The 20440-nt window shown below is 34.9% G+C and overlaps 1 protein-coding gene across 1 annotated transcript; it reads left to right on the top strand.

The window, feature by feature from the left end:
• The first annotated feature begins 7182 nt into the window (after window positions 1-7182).
• LOC113108625 (melanophilin-like) lies at window positions 7183-20185 on the top strand. Its single transcript, XM_026271845.1, has 16 exons — window positions 7183-7255; window positions 8346-8503; window positions 11651-11872; window positions 12313-12452; window positions 13497-13538; window positions 14371-14435; window positions 15058-15150; window positions 15686-15854; window positions 16190-16401; window positions 16527-16655; window positions 17416-17652; window positions 17795-17941; window positions 18060-18131; window positions 18326-18365; window positions 18919-19850; window positions 20057-20185. The coding sequence occupies exons 2-15, from the start codon at window positions 8364-8366 to the stop codon at window positions 18960-18962; spliced, it is 1752 nt and encodes a 583-aa protein (XP_026127630.1). The 5' UTR covers window positions 7183-7255; window positions 8346-8363; the 3' UTR covers window positions 18963-19850; window positions 20057-20185.
• The last annotated feature ends 255 nt before the right edge of the window (window positions 20186-20440 follow it).

The raw sequence follows: 20440 nt of genomic DNA, 5'->3' as shown, positions 1-20440 counted from the left end.
ACGATTGTGGGACAGAACAAAAGTTTCCCCATTTGAATCAACTATGTTCCCACTGTGTAGAATTTAAAGAAGTATCTTGAGAAAAATACAGTCTGTTGCCTTATAGGGCCTTTTAATGTTTTCATCTGTCCTCTGTTCACCAGGACCAGCTGTTATACTGAGCTATTAATGCTTGAGAAAAAGAACCAAAATCCTGTTTTTCAATTTTTGAATAAAAGGCCTACATGACTGTTTCGACATGTTGTCCTTAGTCCAGAAAACAAAGAGAGGCATTTACAAAATAGATAAATAAACAATTAAGTTTGAAATCCACTGAAGCTCATAAACTAATTAAGAAAGGTACTAGGTATGACCACACTCTTTTAATAAAACAATTATGATTATAAGGCAGTCTGTAATAATAATCTGATTAAAAAAAATAAAGACATTGCTTTAAAACCTTCATTGTAAACCCGTGTCTCAGAGGCTTTTGTGCTTTTGTGCATGTAGACTCAGTCAATTGAAAAGAAAGGCATTTTTTCTTCTTCTTTTTTAAACAGCAAAATGGCACTAAAAGTTCAATCATAATGGTTTGGGTTTTTTTGTGTGATTGTGTGTGTGTGTCTGGTTTTGGTGCACTGGACTGATCTAAATGTTGAAAATATTACTTGACTTACATGCTTGTATTGTATCAATTTTAATGGTTGGTTCAAACCACAATTTATCTTTTCATAGAAAAGTTTGGTTTGTTGTCCAAGGGTTTCCATGGGTAACTGGATGGATTTTGTGGAGTTCTGTGGATTTCCCAAAACTGTACCTGATCAGAGTTTCCTCTGCTTAGTCATGGAGTCCCAAACCAGCCTGCTAACAGTAAAACTAAAAGAAACTTTGAGTGATGTATGGTGTAATTTTATGGGCCGTTTCACCATTTTTAAAAAAAAATATACAGCAGAGTGAGGCACAGGAGAATAAGAAATCTCTTGCATGAGTACATACAGCGACTCAATATGTCTGTGCATGCGTTCTGAGTTTGATCCAGCATGTCTGTGCACATACTTTTGGTAAAGTTTTTCCCACATCAAATGCAGATAGTCAAATGCCTTTCTTTTACTTCCAAGATTGTTAGTTCTTCTCTGCTCCTTTAAATGTTAAAATATGTCCAAATCTTTAATCAGCAATAAGTATGCTTTGATACAATATATATATTGCATGATGATTTTTGAGGATGCAATAAAGATACATGCACAATTGCATTGACAGTGTACATTATTTTGTAGCAAATGCCAATATAATAATATTATAAAATATATTTACTCTATAGGGAAAATCGAAAAATAATAATTGTAGCATTCTGCTGCTGCACTGACAAAGAGCCAAGTGGAATTAAGTTTTTGGTTCTTACTTAATATGGTCAGCTAGAGCCAGTGAAGATAAGTAAACAGTTGCAATCATTGCCAAACATCTGTAAACACCTAGCTTAATTACCAAAGAAGTGTTGGCTTGCCCCAATAGATTCACTGAGTTCATCCAGCTAAGAACTACTTCTACTTTCAGTGTGCTCTGAAATCAACCTTTTTTCTTTGTCACAAAGTTACACATTCAGCAAGTCCCTTACGAAAAAGTTTATTCAGGTGTGCTATTAGTATCCTTCTTTTAAAATTAAAATAGGAAAGTATGCTTTTAGTTTACATTTAATGTACATCTCAGAATTGGGCTTTGTGTACTCATATATATATATATATACACTTAAAATTACATTTAAGTATACTTACAAAAATTCGAAATATATTTGAGCTATACTCCTAGAATCCATATTTTCATTATTACATGGTAGAGGATGCCAGTACACATCTTCTGTGAAGTGAAGAAGAGAAAAGAAACACCAAATACTAGCACATGCAACAAGATCATCTGACATGACTGCATCAAACCTGTAACGTTATGGAAGAAAAATGACTGATGAAGAGGTAATAATTACAGTTAAGCTTTGGGGTGTTGATCAACTCCATCTATTTTTTGTTTATCATTCTTAATCCAATTCAGTCTTTGTCAGGAGAAACGGGCTGGATTCATTTGCGGGTTACACTGAGCTTTATTGAACGCAGATAAGACAAGGCAGATGAGTATCGTTCCGTAGTTTAGCTCGTTCGACAGCCGAGACCCAGAGAAATGAGAGCTGGAATCTTCTAGGAGTACTGCATTCATGAGAACAAGAGGCAGAGCAAAACAGCAAAAGACACTGGGGCCTCAAGACAAGACATGGCGAGTACACAGACCAGCTCGAGGTATTGGTAAGAGTTACAACCGTCTGACAACAAACAGAGAAACACAGGTAATTATAAAGGGAAAAAAATAGAAGAGCATTGAGAACAGGTGGCGAACAATTAAGGTTATCAACGGAGAAACAAGGAGGGCGAAGAAAACTCAAATCAAACAGGTAGACGCAGTGAGCTGTCAAACCATCCAAACACACATTCACAACCCCAAAAGGCAGGTGGTTAGCCCCAAACCCTGACAGTCTTTTTTCAGCTTTTTGTTCAAAATGTTATTTCTTTATTTTTTTATGAAACACAGTAAAGTTAATGCATGGCACTAGAATAAATGTTTTTGTTTACAAGCAGATAATCTGTTCTTTCTTTGGATGCTTTGTATGTTCAGATATTCACAAAACAAATATCTAAATCCCCTTTTCTTTAACATGAGCTTTAGTTTTCTGTAGTTTTACACAAGGCCCACAGACTATCAATAAAAATGTTTCCCAGATTGCAGATTAGTTCCAAAAACAGGCTGAGCCAGAGCAACACAAACCACAAACTCAGTTAGGGAGTTTAGTCTTAAAGGAACTACTAGATTCTAATGCAGCTAAAATGGACACAAAACCATTTTATGCATATAGCAGCACGTATGCTCAACCAAAACATCTAAATGATTTTCAGCCAAGACGGAGGTTCAAAAAGGCACCAGCTGTCCTAATAGGATGACCTTATAGGACTGTAAGCAGAGTCAGGACAGAATGTTCATGTAGATCGCAGCTTATCATCTGATTATGCTGATTTCCAAACTCGCTTTCTCTTTCATTTCTGTGGGAAGACTCTAAATCAGACGAAATGGACTTTCAGAGATGGTTGGCAGCTGTGCACAGCATGTGCAAAACACATTTCTAAAGTCCCCCTTTCACCATAATCGTTTCCCTTTTCTCTCTCTGGCCACTTTCAGGGGTATATCTGTTTTGAATTTAACTTCAGCATTTTAAGATTCTTCCCGTGGTGTTGCAGCCTACAGACAAAAAAAGCTGGCACCAAACAAATCTGCTCATCCAAAGCTTTAGGGGATAAAAAAGTGCATATGCTGAGTCAGGATTACACGTTAGTGATGAGTGCAAAAGTTGTGGTCATATGTTGTGTCCAGATTTGCTCGGGCTAGCCAAAGTTGTGACCATTGGTATTTTTCTGCAAATCTGTTACAGATCACTAACATCACGAGTACTATGAAAATAAAAATGTGTGCTATGATCACAAGTTCTGTTGCACCATTCAATTTTAATTGAATGGTGCATGATAACGTACATGATAACCTGCAGTTATATCATGATTTACCCATTTGCTGTTAGTATCTTAGAATAGGTTTCTCCAACAAGCAATATTAGCAAGAATCACTTTTTTGCCATCTATTTAACAACCAATCTGGAATAAAAAAGACCCAATGTTTAAGTCTTTGGCCCTCAGAATGGTTTAACTGCTCACAAATCCTCCGTTCCAGCTGCCAGCAGCAGCCACAGTTTAACCCTCCCTTGTTGCTTCATTGACTCACCGATTTATCTGAACAATGAACTCGATTGAGATCTCACTGGGTGTCCCGTACAGACAGTTGCTGTTTTAAAATTCTGAACCTAGTAACCATGACTACAATGCCGCAATGACTAATGCCTCATAATGCATACAGTATTCATGGCTGGGAATGTAGTCAAACTGGGTGTGATGGAACTTTTAGAATATACTGTTTAACATGAGTAATCAACGTGCGCCTTTGAAAAAGACAGTGTGCTTGAAAACCATTCTCAATTTTTCCATGATCTTCACTGAGGCTGGAAATGAGAATTTCCATGATTAAAATGAATCATGCCTAATGTTTGTTTGGGCAGCTTCACATTCGTTAGGCTCAACATTACCCTCAACTCATGTCCAGCACAAATGGAAAAGTTTTTGTGTAAACTATAAGAGTAAAGAGGAAAGAGTGGAGAAGTACAGGAAACAAACATTGGAGGAGTACTGTACTCCTAATGGTTAAGCACACAGCCATGTTGGTGACTAACACACAAAAATGTTAGCACAGTTCTTCATTAACCCCTTAACTGTCACTCACATTTTTGAACATTTACTTTTTTTTATATATATATAATTCATGAATGAAAATATTTTGTAACATGATATTGATGTACCATTTACATGGTAATGCAATGTCTGATTTTAAAATGGGTTTTAAAGGATGAATTTTGAGATTTTAAGTTTTCAGTCGATATATAACTTCTGATGATTTCTAAAATGTGATAGAGAAAAAGGCAACAAAGAAGTCTTTTTTTAACAAAGGTCAAAACTCCAGTTATAATTTAGAATTTTGAGGTTGCACTCTTGTCATAAATTAATCGATTAGTTTTCCTGCATAATTTTTAGCAAGCAACATTGGTAAAATATATATTTGGGAGTCTTAGACAATTTCCAACGATATATAGTTTGTCAAGTTTAGATTAGATTTAATTGTAATATAGTGAAGTAAAGGTAGGAGTCCCACAGAGTGGACGGGTGACAGTTAACAGGTTAAGGCACCTTAGATGATGAGCAATAGTAATAATTCAGGTTCTATTGAACCAGATGAGCAAGCAAGATATATTGAAAACATTACAGTGTGAGGAACATCAATAATATAGCTCTATAGATATAAACTGCCTGGCCAAATAAAATAAATAAAATAAAATAAAATAAAAATAAATAAAATATTTCTCTATATGGATTCAAACAACAAATAGCCTTTGTAAGATTTTAAAAATGAATCATTTTTCCAGTAATTACTAGGTTTCTTGCAGTGTGTAGTTTGGAAAACATACCCATGTCCATTTCCCAGGATAACAGTGCCAAGATTCACCAGGCTCAATCTGTGAGAGATTGGCCACCACAGAGTACTGACCTCAACCCCATAGAAAGCCTTTGGGATGTGCTGGAGAACTGCCTGTCCAAGTAAAAAAATAAAAATAAAATAAAATAAAGTTTCTAACTTTAATATTTCATTGGACTGTCTTAAGCTTCGATTATATTGTGCATTTGTTGTGGCAATGTTTGACAATGTCATGCAATATCCCAACACTTATTTCCATCAAGTCTTGTTAATTAATCAATTGTGATGACAATGGGAGAGTCAAACCACTCCATGAAGTTGTCTCCAACACTTCCTAAAGACTTACAATATGGATAAGCTCAGGACTCTGTAGTGGTCAACTCATACAAGAAAAAAATATATATGAACTGCATCAGTTAATGTTAAAAGTATTGTTCTATATATTGTTATATTGCAATATTATATAACATGGCAGAAATATACTCAATACAAAACTGATCCAATATTTTTTTTTTTTTTCTAGTATCAGTGTCCAATTAGTGACTATATGTATTTTATTATTTTTTTTTATTACATGGTATTACTTTTTGTATTCGTCATAATTAGAATAAGATGCTTTTTGAAGACAAAGGTAAGTATTAGTGTATGATTATCTTGGATTTCATAGTCTAATCCACAAAATACATCAGCAAAAATGCCCTGAAAAAAATAATAATAATAATTACACCATCTCATATGGTTCAGTAAGGAATGTTGCCATTTCCTTGTGTTTTGTCTAAAACCCATTTCTTGTCGGTAGCAAGCAAACCAAAAACAAAAATTTCCGGCTTGAACATTCTAGAGCAGAATTAATTCAAGTGATGAAAGATTGTTTCTTAAAGAAAGTAAGGACAATGTTACCAAGGATTTGTTTTTTGTTAAATTATTAAAATGATCATTGAGGCCTTGGAATTTACAGTAGATAGTTGCATAGATCAAATAGATTGATAGCTGAATGCTATTAAAATATTCAATATAACCAAAACAATCATGTAAGGGATTTACATACAGTGGTTTGAATAAGTCACAGATCTTGTGTAAAAATAAATAAAAAATAAATAAATAAATAAATAAAATCCCAAAGGGCGCACAACTCCAGAAATTATAGGTTGAAAAAAAGAATTAGATGCAGCCTTAGTACCTTAAGACAATACAACCCATTGTACAGACTATAAATGTACCCCTCAAAAACTCATTGTACTTTGTATAAAAACTGAAAAATGCCATCTACCACAAATAAGGGCCACTGCAGCATATTTCAGAACCCATTAGAGATGTTATTTCTGTTCTTGACGGCAGAGGAGGCTGTTCTTGTCAACTCTCTCTTCCACCTATACTTCTGCTGACAGTTCATTTTATTTTTAATTTGGGCTCCTCAGCACAGCATGTTTTGTAGTTGGGTTTTCGTACAATTTTTATTTTTTAATTTTTTTGCATTTACTATACCAAATACAAAGAAATAGTATGATTTAACAGTACTTTCACCATAAATATCAGATTACGTAACCTTTAGATCAACAGTCAAACTCAATCTTGGCCAAATAAAAGTCTGCAGAGGAACAAACCAAGCTTCAGGAAGTAAGATATTTTAGAAACTCATGGGGAGAAGATATGAATAAATGGCCCTGCATTAAGAACATGCAAATGGTTTAAACATTTTACATTAATTGCCAAAGAATCTATCTTGAACAAACTTAATCAGAGTCTCCAGCCTAGAATGTTTTTTATTTAATTATTTTTTTCCAGGAGGTAATAAAGACATGTTGTAGGTTCATTTCCTTTATTGGTCATGCAAAAACAATAACTCTTCAAACTTAAAAAAAAAAAAAAAATGTTAGTGGAGAAAGCTTTTGTGATGCATACATAAAACTTAAAGTATGCTATTCAAACCAACACCCAATCTTGAAAACTGTGACGATTACGCTGAATTAAGCTGTAAGATTGTTCAGCTTTTGCTGCAGTTAATTTACAAGATTAAATCAGATGTTGTTTCAAACAGAACTCTGAGGTGGGGTTTAAATATTTCAGTGGCCCTTCCCAACCCCACAGTTAATTGGACACAGCAGTTGCTTGAAAGTGGTCAGCTGAAATCCCACTGGACTACCACAGGCTTCTGAATCAAGTCCAGGTAAACATTTTTACTACATAATTGTTATTAGGCTACATAATGTCAAAACCTAAGAAGAGGGCCTGTGTCTACTTTTTAGATGTGAAATTATTAAAAGTTTTGTCATTTGTATCATGTTGATGATTTTGCAACATTCCTCTAAATCCTTCTGCTGTTATGTATGAATGCAGTAACATGCCTTATTGCTTAACAATCAACTAGTTTTCCGTTATATAAAGACCTCAAGGGCCAGCAATAGAATATGAGCTTACACACATACTGTATGTTGAGTGGAATGGAAGATATGAACCAATTCCAATAAATAAACAAATATTAAATTTAGTTTTTGCAGTGTTACAAAATTCATTTACAGCACCTCTGAATTCATTTTGAATATAATTTCCCTAAAAGTCTCTGAAGTAATTTCACTCTGTTCAAATGTAGAGTAAGAAATATTATTCTGCAATGGTTTTGATAATAATATACTTTTTTTAAAACCACATTTTGTGTGTTTGAAACTGTGCTTTATAGGCTTTGCAAAATGTCAAAAACCCCAACCCCTTCCTTTAGCAAAATGGCAAATCAGGTGTAAAGACGTCTTGTTGCTTTAATCCCATTAAATATATTGGGAAGACAAAGAACCTTTGAACAGTATTCTGTAACTTGTTAAAGAACTACTGATTAGTTGCCTTTTGCAGTTGCAAAGGAAATGGTAAATCTTTGAATAAACATCATATGACTGTGTCTTTTTAATTCAGCATTAAGAGGGGACGATAGACACATTTTCAGATAATGATGTCATAAGATTTGACCAAAGGAACTTAAATAAGCAGCAGCTCATCAACAGCTCGTCACACTGCTCTCTACATGACTATTCCAGTGTTTAAAAAGCAAATTAAATTACTGATTCTTACTGGCTGATGTGTGTACACCATTAACCAAAATGATGTTGTTTTCTTTTTGGAGAAAACATCCTTTTATCTTCAAAAGGCAATGGCTGACACTTTCTGAACACCCACAATTTGCATAGTTACTACTATTAGTATTAAGGGCAAAGCAGCAAAGACTCTACATAATTGGTAACAAAGTGGCACTGTGATTTGTTTCACAGGCTTCCTCATTCTACCGGATGAGATTTAAAATGATGCCCAGCAACAGTTATGGGAAGAGTTTGGATCTCTCCAGGTTGACAGATGACGAAGCCAAGCATGTCTGGCAGGTGATCCAGAGAGATTTCCACCTGCGAAAGAAAGAAGAGAACAGACTAGGGTGAGACACTCTAAATCACATTTACATGGCATTAACTGTCAGAACATGTTCCTTAACTGCAAACTAAAAAAAATTCATCTTATCAAAAAAGACTGATCACTGATATTTTTTAATGGTTCGGTCTAATTATTATAGGCCTCATCTGAACTATTGTTTACTCAGACTGTCGATCTTAAGTGGCTGCAGTGGTTTGCTGGTTTGTGCTTAAATCTGGGATTTATCATTTGACAAGAATCTGTGGAATGTCTGTCATTAATTTATCCTGCTCAAAAATATGGATCTCAGGAACAGTTCCATTGCACTAAGCCTAATGTGAACCCATCTGATATAAGTCTGAAATAATTTTCAGCGGATTACTTTTTATGAAGGTAATTTCTTGTTTCAAATCACCTTCAAATCTCCAAAACAATGTCTATATCTGAACTGTTTATCTTAAAATGAGCAGAGAAAAAAATATTCAATAAAATTTCACAAATAGACAAACTTTCACTGAAATTAAAGTTAATTGGCCATTTTTTTATTTATTAATCTCTTTGAAGGAATGGCTAAATGACTCAGCAAGCCAAGAAAAGTTCTTGTGAATGCAGTAAATTGTGCTTATATAATTATATCTTGTGTGCCTCTTGTCTGGACCATAACCATCCGCTTTATTTGATCCATTAAGATATAAGGTCATGCTTACAGACATGTGGTCCTACTTGTTCATGACACCTGTATGTCCTAGCACTGTGAAGTACTAGCTTTGCATGCAACGCTGAAGAAAGGTACACGTTAAAATCAATTTCTGTAAGAAAGGCTGATTAATTTCTTTGCTGTCTTTCATATGTTGGATGAGTTTAGTTTAAGTTGTTTGTTGCCTACTTTAAGTGTTTTAAGATTTTTAGAAACAACCGAAAGTTAGCTAACAAATACAAAACTGAGAATTGATACACGTTGGTATCTGTGTGTCAACATATGAACCCTAAGTTAAAGTCCCTTACATACATCTTTTGCTTTTCACCAGCTATTCTTAGACCCTTTATCAACAGGCCGAGCTCATGTATGTCTAAATTCCAGTCATTTTAAAGGAGGTAATAGGATTTGTCTTAGAATATTGAATAACATCACATGACTGACATTTTTCTCTCAATTCTCTCACAGTTGGAAGGAGGCTAGCTCAAAATAGTCTTCTGGAGACTTTGTTGTAATGCGGTGAGGTTTCGTGATGATGATAAAAACAAAGATGTTCTTGGGAATATGATGTTGTAATGTGATGTTACATTCACTTATGCATTACAGACAGATCTTGAAACATTTAAACATGAACATTTAAAAGGGAGAAAAAAACACAAGTGCTTATGCAAGCAGGTGGTCTGCAAGTAAACCAAACTGTATAAATCAATTCAAACTTTAATAATTATGAATTATAAATATGGTGTAGTCTACTGTTCTTGATACATGTTCAAACACTATGGCTTAGATAGATTAAATTCACATTCTCAAAACTAAGCACATTGTTATTGTATATGGGTGAAATATGGGAGAAGATATTGTTTAAAGATAAAAAAAAAATACACATTTTAACATGTTAAATTTGTAAGAGCTTTTCCCTAATCCTCTCTAAAATTCATATATCCTTTATGAATTGATTATGCTGTACTGCGAGATATTTGAGTCACACTTGGACTTATGCTGGAGTGCTTTCAACCTTTGCCAAATAAAATTTGAAAGAGCCACAGGCACACAACCATTCAACATGTGGAGGAAAGCTCTTAGCAGTTTTTTTTTTTTTTTTTTTTTTTTGAGAAGAGAAGAGAAGATTTAGCAGAAATTACTTGTATATCCTGTTTTAAATGCTATACATCTGTGACACAGAGGGGTCATTGTGCTAGAAGGCCATCACTTGAGGCCATAAAGCTTCAGAAATTGGCACATTTAGAAAGGAGGTTTTTGGAGAAAAGGAAGACCATGGAACAGAATATGGAGTCATTTCCTCTCTCTGTTATGCTGACATGTGCTGATGATCCAAAGCAATATGGGTCCAGTTGTTTAAAAAAGAAATCTGATCAGATTTCAGCCATCAGACTGGATCAATAATTGCATATGAGTTGTGATAAAAATATTTCACTAACACTTTCAAATTATGTGGATGAAGGTAGCCTGTGCTTTAGTCTTACTTTATGTGTTGTTCTAACTTTGTAATAAGACTAAAGCACAGGCTATCCAAAAGTATAGAAAGGATTTCAAGAGAAATAACAAAACAAAAAAAAAGATTTATAATATAATACCCCACACAGCTGTAAATATCAAACAAAAATAATAAATGTAATTGTCATTTATCATTGTATATTAAAATGTCAAAAGTAGATTTAAACATCTGCATCCCATCTTGAACGTTTTTTGTTTTTTTCGTTATTTCTTATACTGTGTTAAAGCCTATGAAATGTATATATTGGCTATATTTATTTATTTGTTTGTTTGTTTGTTTATTTATTTGTTTTTGTTAAACATTTGTGGCATTTATTGAATATTTTAGACAACCGTTCTGAACATTTAAAAAGAAAATAAGTTAAATTAATAGACAGTCATAGGTAGTTACTTTGCCTATGTTGTCCTGACTGATTTAGCCCACCAATTCACAGACTGAGCGAATGATTTAGATCAGTCAATCAGTCGTTCCAAGTAAATCCCATTTCCTAAATCTCACCCCGTACCGTTCTGGTGTCCTCAGGTAGCATGCACCTGTGTCATATGATGCCATCAATCAGTGCCGCTATTAAATTCGTTTTCGCATTGACCAGGGCTACGACATTAAACTTTTAATTTGAGTAGATTAGAAGTGCTACAATAAACGAAACCAAAAACCTGTTTCAGAGGGAAACCGTTATTTATAAACTGGCAATAACTGTTTTTATTTTGTTCCAAAAATTTCTCATAAAACGGCTTTCCACAGTTGTGAAATATCCTCCGCCCAGCGCTGACGGTGGCACTCTCCACCTCGATAAAGCCATTTATCCATATTCTAATGTTGTCAATGTCAAACGATATTTCATGTTTAACAGGTTACTACTGGAACAAGAGCCCACAAGTTTTGTTTTACAGATAACAAATAAAAATAATCAGCATGCACAACATTTTTAATTGGCCTAATCATTTTTATTCATGCAGGGAACTCAAGACCAAAATAAGGAAAGAGGACACCAAAAGAGAGCTGCTGGAATATCAGCCTAAACTCAGCGATTCTCTCTGCATTCGCTGTCTGCAGCCCTTCAAATTCCTTGTCAACAGCAAGCGCCAATGTCTAGATTGCAAGCTATTTGTCTGCAAGTCCTGCAGCCATTTTAACAAGAAGGACCACGGTTGGGTTTGTGATCCATGCCACATGGCCAGGTGAGCATCTGACCGACACATGAGTGGGATTTACAGTAGATCTACATGACACATGTCAAAGGAACAGCAAATTAAATAAAACACAAACAGAACACATTTCTGTGTAAGTAATACAGAAAATGCTACTTGTTGTAAACTGTCAAATTCAATTCAATTGGGACAATGTATGTAAAAATGGTTTCTAAACAATTTTACTCATGTTTCTTAAATAAGACCCAAGTTTGAGACTATTTTACTTAGGCTATTATTCCAGTGCTTTGCACTGATGATTCATCTTCACCAGTTCTGCATGCATTTAACTAAACCACAACCCTAAGCAAATGTCATTTCCTGCAAATAAACAGGTTGGAGGGGGAAAAAATCCTACATTTCTCATGAGATCGGTTTGGATTGACTAAATAATAATATTGTTCATCTTGTTTTTGTCTTTGATCCTGTAGAATCCTTAAGATTGGCACTCTAGAATGGTTCCACGAGAATGTCCGCTCACGCTTCAAGCGTTTTGGGAGTGCAAAGGTCATGAATTCACTTTTCAAGAGGCTGAACAGTGACCGTGCCAGCTCTCAAACTGACCTCAGAGGTAGACTTCAAAAGCCTGTTTAACTGACCAAGAGTCCTTCATCTCAAGTAGTCCACAGATGGAATGTTTTTAATTGGAGCATAATACACACTATACCCCCTAAAAAATTAGGACTGAGACTTGAATCCTTGCCAATCTAACCTAAAAAATGAACCATGAGCAATTTTGATCATATTTGGACATACATTTTAAGTCTAAGGAACACGAATGTGCAAAAATGTAATAAATACACATTTGTTATGGTTAAACTAAGTAAAATAAAAAATATATATATGAAACTGTCAGTTTTGCTTTTGATACCAATACATAAAGGATTAGGAAAATTAAAGACTGTCCTCTGATTGTAAAAAGTTACCAGTTTGCAAACTGCAGTCTGTTTGTTCATTTCAAGCAGGAATGTTTATCCGCTTAAAGTCAGATAGTTATTAAGAAATGAGATTTGATTCTTACTGTGTCATCATTTCATATAAAACCCTTTTTGAGGCAATTTCTGACAGATGAATTACAGCAGGAACACTGAAGGCAGAGCTTAGAAGGGAGAGGCCCTCATAACTTTGAAGGATTTAGTGAGGGATCCAGAGGGCGTGAGGGAGAGAGAGAACTGGCTGGGCTGAAGCATCCATGTGATTTATTCCTTTACACAGTCACATGGCTTATTTCTCTCTGTGCCTGGACCTGAGTGTGTCGCATTTATTCAGTTGTCAAACCCTGTCTGTCCTAAATACAGAGGTCATTGAAGGAAAATTGTTGTTTGGGTCAAATGAGATTAATAATGTTCTGAAAAAAAAAAATTACAAGAAGATGTTTTAGTAATGTGCACAATATTTGTCACAATATGTATAAATGCCAACAAACATCAACATATTGTTGGAATTGAAACTATTTTTTTTTGAGGCAGTGTTATCTTTAGTTGAAGCCACTATTTAACCAATGTTCAACAGTGGTTGCCTCCTGCAACCAATCACAGCTTATTTTCTGTCTCTTGTCTTCTTATGTTTAACTTTTCATCTCTCGCTGTTCCTCCCTAACCCCCCATTTCCATAGAGCCTCGAGATGATGACACGCACAGCATGCCTGAAGTTCACAGTAAGTGAAAAGTCTTGTTCCTTTGTGATAAAGACATTTGGAACGCTGATGTCATGCAAGAATCTAAAGTAATCAGTCTTTCATCTGTCCAAACAATACCGCAGCTATCTGCTCTCACATTTCCTTTGATTTAATAAAGCAAGGAACATGAAGAACAAAATGTCTGTGGAAGAAAAACATCTAAAATAGCCAAAGAACTGAACATGGAAGCATTGCCTAAAACATAGCTTTATAAAAAGTATAATATTTCATTAAATGTGGCATTTTCTTTACCAAAAAGAAAAATGTTACATTTTAAAATATACATTTACAATACAATTTATAACATTTATAATGTTTTTAATTTCAAATAATAGCTGTAAACAATACAGTTAAGTAACTTCATGATTATTCAGTAGCTAACACTGCTTTACTATAACTAAAAGAATTAATTAAAGATTGTCATGGGGCAAAAGAAGTTATGAAATTATCATTTACAACCCATTCCAAATACTGTTTTCAGGATTTAATTAATCATTATCAATATTGTAGCTAAATCTCATCTATGTTAGTTAGCTAGAAAATAATAAACAACACATTTCAATGGTTCTTTAGATTTGGACGCTGCTTATCTATCTGGCAGCACTTGGAACTCTGAGAGAGAAAAACATTTAGTAGGAAGAATAATAATGACAGGTCCAAGAAAACAAGTTTAAAACCTCCACTAAATCAAACACATAATGTTGAATTGATATTAGTTCACATGTGTTCGACAAGTCAGATTTACTAATCATAATAGCGTCTCTTGTTTGAGATCAAAGATTCATGTTTGTAACTCTTGTCCTCCTCACAGCTGCTTCTCTGTATAGCCAGGAAGATGAGCAGTCTGAGCGGGTCGACAGACGCCACTTCGGCCTGGTAATGTCCCTTAAAACGTCAGAAACTGATGTTATCATGGTAAAGAGAAAACTAGAGGTTGGACCAGAGTGCATCAGTTTGTTAGCGGTTCTTTCATTTAAATGGTTGTATGAGATCGCCCTCTGGTGCTCACATTTTATGTTAGTTTTTACAAATAAAAATTTGTTCAGACTGGATTGTCTCATTCTTATTAATATGATTTTGATTCCTCACCTTGCCACCTGGAGGTAGTTTTGAAGACCACAGAGTAGACAAGAAAGAGTATAGATAACAGGACTGGGAATGAACTGAACCTGCATGAGCACTTTTACTAACCACTTTGCTTTAAATTTTAAGTGTTTGTTTCCCTCCTGTATTATTTTCTTTTTCTTAAAAATATATTTTACTTTACATCCATTTGTTATTATGAGAAAGTGACTATGATATTTTACAGCTACCTTTATTTCAAGATAGATAGATAGATAGATAGATAGATAGATAGATAGATAGATAGATAGATAGATAGATAGATAGATAGATAGATAGATAGATAGATAGATAGATAGATATTGGATTGCATGGTTACTTTTTTGATATTTGGGTTCCAGAGAATTAAAAATGAACATTTTCTTTCTCCTTTAAGATGAGAAAAGGCAGACGGCTACTCCCTGTTGATCCTCTTGATTTTAATCTAGGCGTTGAGAACTCTGCTTATTCTCGACTTCCCGTACTTCTGGTTCGTATGTTTCTGTTCTTACACATCTGATGTGAGAAATCAGCTAATTTCATATGGCAAACACTTAAATACTGAAGTGTGCAAAGAAACATTGCCCAAAAAAGTTCCTTCAATGGAATCACCAGCTGCTTTGAATTTTAAATTGGAAGGACAAATGCGTTAGATCGGCAATAAAGAATACACCGTTTGCAATGGTGTGAAAAATTGGGGATTTATCTACCCAGTGTGCTAAACAAATGATGCAAAGTGCTCCCTCTGAGATTTGTTGACTGCTAACAGTGATAAGACTGTGTGTTGAAATCTTGATTGTTTTCTCACTGAAGCAAATAATCAAAATATTTGTCACGCATGCCACTGCTGTCACATCAGGGTTTGTTTGTTACAGGGATTGTTACTGAATTGGTATCCTAAACAATAATTTGCTTTAATAAAAATATTCTGAAAGTTTTGTTTAAGCACATGATTTCAGGTATAAGTCCATGCAATATGTGACATTTATTTATTCCTTCCTTCCTTCATTCCTTCCTTTTTAAAGCATTCAGGTAGCCAAGAGAAAGTAACCCAGAGTAAGGACTCAGTAAGTGAAGACGACTGGTCCACAACCTTTAAGCAGATCCTGGAGAATGGAACTCATGGTAGAGGTGATGAGATGAAGGGCATGTTGCAAATCAGCCAGAGAAGTCTGGACAGACCCTCCCGTTTTGGTAAGATGTGCTGACTGCTTCAATTTCCCTTACAGATTTCTGAGGATTTATATTTTTCCAAGACTCTGTAGAGTTGAATGTGTTTCCCCTTCAGGCCATCCCATCTGTTTTCCTTCTGTCAGCAAGATTTGGGCTGCCTTGTGCTATGAATATAAACCAAACACACTATAAACACAATCACGGTTAGAAACACTACAAAATAATGACAGCAATCAAACTGAATTCCCGGCTTGGCAAAATCCATACTAGGCTATTTGGATAGACTCAGAAATTCCTGTTTAATTTCGGTATTTGCCTCATTAAATAACAGTCAGTGTTTTGTTTGCACTCTGTAGATGACTGCACACCGCATCTAGAACCGAGGATGACAACATCTCGTTCCCTCTCCAAGATGAGCATCTCTTCAGCTGGCAGCTCTAACTATCACTTCCACCGAGAGCCTTCTTACAGCCTGGAAGACTCGGAGGATGACGGTGAATCTGAGATGCACATCATATATAGTCCTGCCCCACACAGGGAGAATTCACCAGATGACGTTCCTCCACAGGTACGGTCAAGAAGTCATGACAAAATCTGTGGAAATTATGACTTGTAAAACTGATAAAACTGCACGTCATTGGATCCTTTAAAACATTCATGCAGCAAATACATCTTGTATCTCTCTGACACTAGATTATCGAGCTCGACATGCGCATGTCAGCAATCGAGACTCTTCTGAGCCGTTTGGAGCAGAAACTCATATTGCCAGTTATTGGGGGATCGGCAGAACAAGTGTTTGAAGTAAATCTGCACAACCAACAGGTTATTATTTTAGGTTTATAAATGAAATGCTATTCCAATAATATGCTACTGTACAAAAGTTTGGGGTCTGTACGCTTTTGTCGTTGTTGTTGTTGAAAGAAATGTCTTATGCTCACCAAGACTGCATTTATTTGATCAAAAAAAGTTGTGAAATATTATTCAGTCTCATAATCCTTCAGAAATCATTATAATACACCAATTTGGTGCTCAAGAAACATTTTTTATTATCATTGTTGAAAAAAAAATTGTGCTGCCTTATCTCTTGCAGCATTCACTAGAAATATTCAACATTTTAGGATTCAATAGAAAAGTAAAAAGAAAAGCATTTCTGAAGAATGTTTGTACAAGAATGTAAAAGTCTTTACTGTTTGATCAATGTAATGCATCGTTGCTGAAGTAAAGTTTCGTCAAAGAACAACAAAAACATCTTAGTGACCACAAACTTTTGAATGGTAGTACTTCATTAGCCTACTACTCAGAAAAAAATATATAATAAACATTAAATATAAATATATATATGTATATATATATATATATATATATATATATATATATATATATATATATATATATATATATATATATATATATATATAAAAAGATTGGTTTCACCCTCAAAAAGAGAAACATGTCATCAACATTTCTGGATAAGTCCATAAAATTTACATTTCTGAAACACTTCTATTACCATAATAGGACATATCTCATGAAGACCCCCTTGAATTTAAATCCTCAAGTAGTTCTTCTACTCTCCCTTTAGGTGGAGCTGAAAGAGGAGGATCTGTCTCCAGCTGATTTAGAGGAGCTCCAGCTCAGGAAAAAGCTTGATGAACTTACTGAAAAAATAAGTGACAAAGGCTCGTCTGATGAGGAAGATGCAATGAAACATTCAGAAGACTCTCCAAAGAAAGGGACAGTTTATCATGCTCCGGCTAAGAGAGTAGCTTCAGCAGGACCTGGGAATGTCAGACACGAATGGCCTTTTGAGGTTGAGTGGGTAAGAGTATGGAAAAAGTCTGAATCTAGCACTAAAAGTACCGTTAAACATAAAGTGTGCATATTTATTCATATTTCTTACAAATAGTTTAACAGTCATTTGGTTTGAACACACTCTTCTGATCTTTCTTATTGTACTTCAGAAAGGAAAGCCAGGCATACCTAAATCCTTAAAAAGGCAGAAGAGGGTAAGGTCCTTTGAGTTTAGCAGCACAACCAGCTGTGAGCTGTCCCAGCTGGAGGGTAAAGTAGCAATGGCAGTGGCCAGCGTCCAGAGCACTCAAAGTGGAGTAAGCCACTCAGCCTAAACATTAACATTTACTCCACATTCCTTCTTGCAACAAAGTCGCAAATCTCCATATCTTACCTTAACTGTTTGTTAACCATTGCTCTTTTGTTCATGTAAAGGTTACAGACATTCAGAAAAGAATCGCTGCTTTGAGTGCTGCAGGGATGACGGTGGAGACGTCCCGCAGACGGGTAAGTAGCAGCCCAGCTGCTCAGTCACATATTCCTGTTTGGTTTTCCGAAAACCTGCTGTACAGGAGCATGTACTGAAACAATGTACTTTTGACACATTTTGAGCTAAATTCCTCAGCGTTTAATACTATATATTTTTGGCAAGTTCAGAAAGAGGCTAAATATAGTTTTCTGTTCTTCCCTTTTTCATTCAGACTCCTCAGCCATCAAGGACATTGCATGAATTTCCAATTAGTAAGTAAAAAACTGTATACTACATATTCAATAACATGATCTTTCATTTACATTTGACTCAATAATTTTTGTGTTGTATAAAAGCAATGAGCTAAGTTTGTTTTCCTGTGTTGCCACACAATTTTGTATAAATGTCTTTGCAATTATATAACAAAATATCAAACCAAATTTATGTATTTTAAACATTAATTTTAAGCCAAACATTTCACAAACTGTAGTTTTTCTGGTATCTGATTATAAAATAATAGACATATATTGATCGGAACTAAGACAAATAAAGATTGTTCCCAGATACCCATCCCAATATTTGTAAACCACAATCAGACATTTAAACCAAGTTTTATTTCACAGTTCACAGTGATTTTAATGCATTAATCTGATAGCAATCAGATCCCTTGCTCAGCTTCTGGAACAAATCGACTACCCACATCCTTTGGTCATGAAAGGGCCTGTGGAAAATGAAATTGAACTGAATTGCTTAACAGGTTACCTTTTTAGAAAGTCACCAAAAGCATTTTACTACTAATAATGTTCTTTATGCTTTTTTCTGAAGGAGGCAGCAATGAAGCAAGATCTCTGCGAAAGCTGGTCATGTGAAGCAATTTCAGCAAGCTAGCATACTTTCACATATTTTAGTAGGCCTTGATGGTGTACAAACTCACAGAACATTGACAGATTCACATAAGAATATTTCATATGTTAATAAATTCAGCTGCAAGGGTTTGGGGGATTCCCAGTTGAATAATATAGAATTAATATTTGCTTTAATCTTCCATTAGATGAGTGTCAGATTATTCTAGAAAATGAGAGGCTTGTCTTGTAGCATTGCGGTTTCTTTTATGCACACAATAGGAATTGCTTGTCTACATTACACTTATTAACTGTTGTTGTTTTGATAACTCCAAATTTATATTAAGATATAGTCAATATTTAATTTCTTAATTCAGATTTCTATGTAGTTTCTTGGGTATATTTGATGAAACATTGTATCTGATATATTTTTCATATATATCGTGGGGGTTTTCTTCTAAATAAATATCTTAAACTACACAATTGTCTTCAGTGTCAGTGATGCTATTAATGAATCAGTCAGCATGACACACTGACAGAGCTCAGTTTAGACATATGCTGGGTTATCCTGTTCTCCATATCCAAATTATCACATCATTTGCATATTTAGTGTAAGGATGTTTCAGAGTACATGCATGCTGTGCAGTCTTCACCCTCCCCCAGATGGGGTATAAATTGGTGGATCAGTCCATCAGTGGATCCAAACGAGAATATCCTCAACCTCTGAGAACGACTCAAGATGCTCAGAAGTTGTCTTATACTCACAGCTATGGCAAGACTGTAAGATTACAAATCCTCTGAAAAACTTCTACCTTGAAGACACATTTATGCTTCCTCTGCACTCAAGGATCAATTTAACTGACAGCTGAGGATCACAGACTGAGATACCAAGAGGTGAACAGCTTACAAGATCCTGTAAGTTTCAATATATTGTAATTGACTTTTACTGAAATATTTATTTCCAGTTAATCTAACATAAAAAAAAAAATGTAAAATTATTTTTAATTAGTAAAGCTTTTACGTTTATCTAAATTTGAACATATAAATTAAGTGGCAAGTTTTTTTGGTTTTTTTATGAATATGCTTCCATTTGCCATTCATTCATTCATTCTTTCTTACAGGTGACATTTCTCTAGTGACGGACACAAAGCCATGGCTGTAAACCTGTGTGCTTTGCTCTGTATCCTTATGCTTTTAGCATGTTTTACGCAGCCAAAACCTCATGATGATCTACCATTACGCTCAATGGATATAAGAGGTACAACTTTACTGAAAAACAAAATGTAAAATTGAACACACCTAAATATCTAATACTTAATATTCATAATACCATTATTTTTCTGTAGAACCAAACATTGATGCAGTGTGGTATAAAGACAGAGGAATACGACCTGTTGGGAGATTTGGCCGAAGAATGGCACAAAAAGGTGAAGGATCATATTTTGGAAGGCACAGGTTCTGCTATCCAAAGGACCTGGCTGTGGACTGACAATTAACATAAATTG

The sequence above is a fragment of the Carassius auratus genome, chromosome 9 (genome assembly GCF_003368295.1).
Source record: "Carassius auratus strain Wakin chromosome 9, ASM336829v1, whole genome shotgun sequence".
NCBI lineage: Eukaryota > Metazoa > Chordata > Actinopteri > Cypriniformes > Cyprinidae > Carassius > Carassius auratus.
Note: the sequence above shows the minus strand (reverse complement) of the source record. Positions and strands in the feature narration are given on the sequence as shown.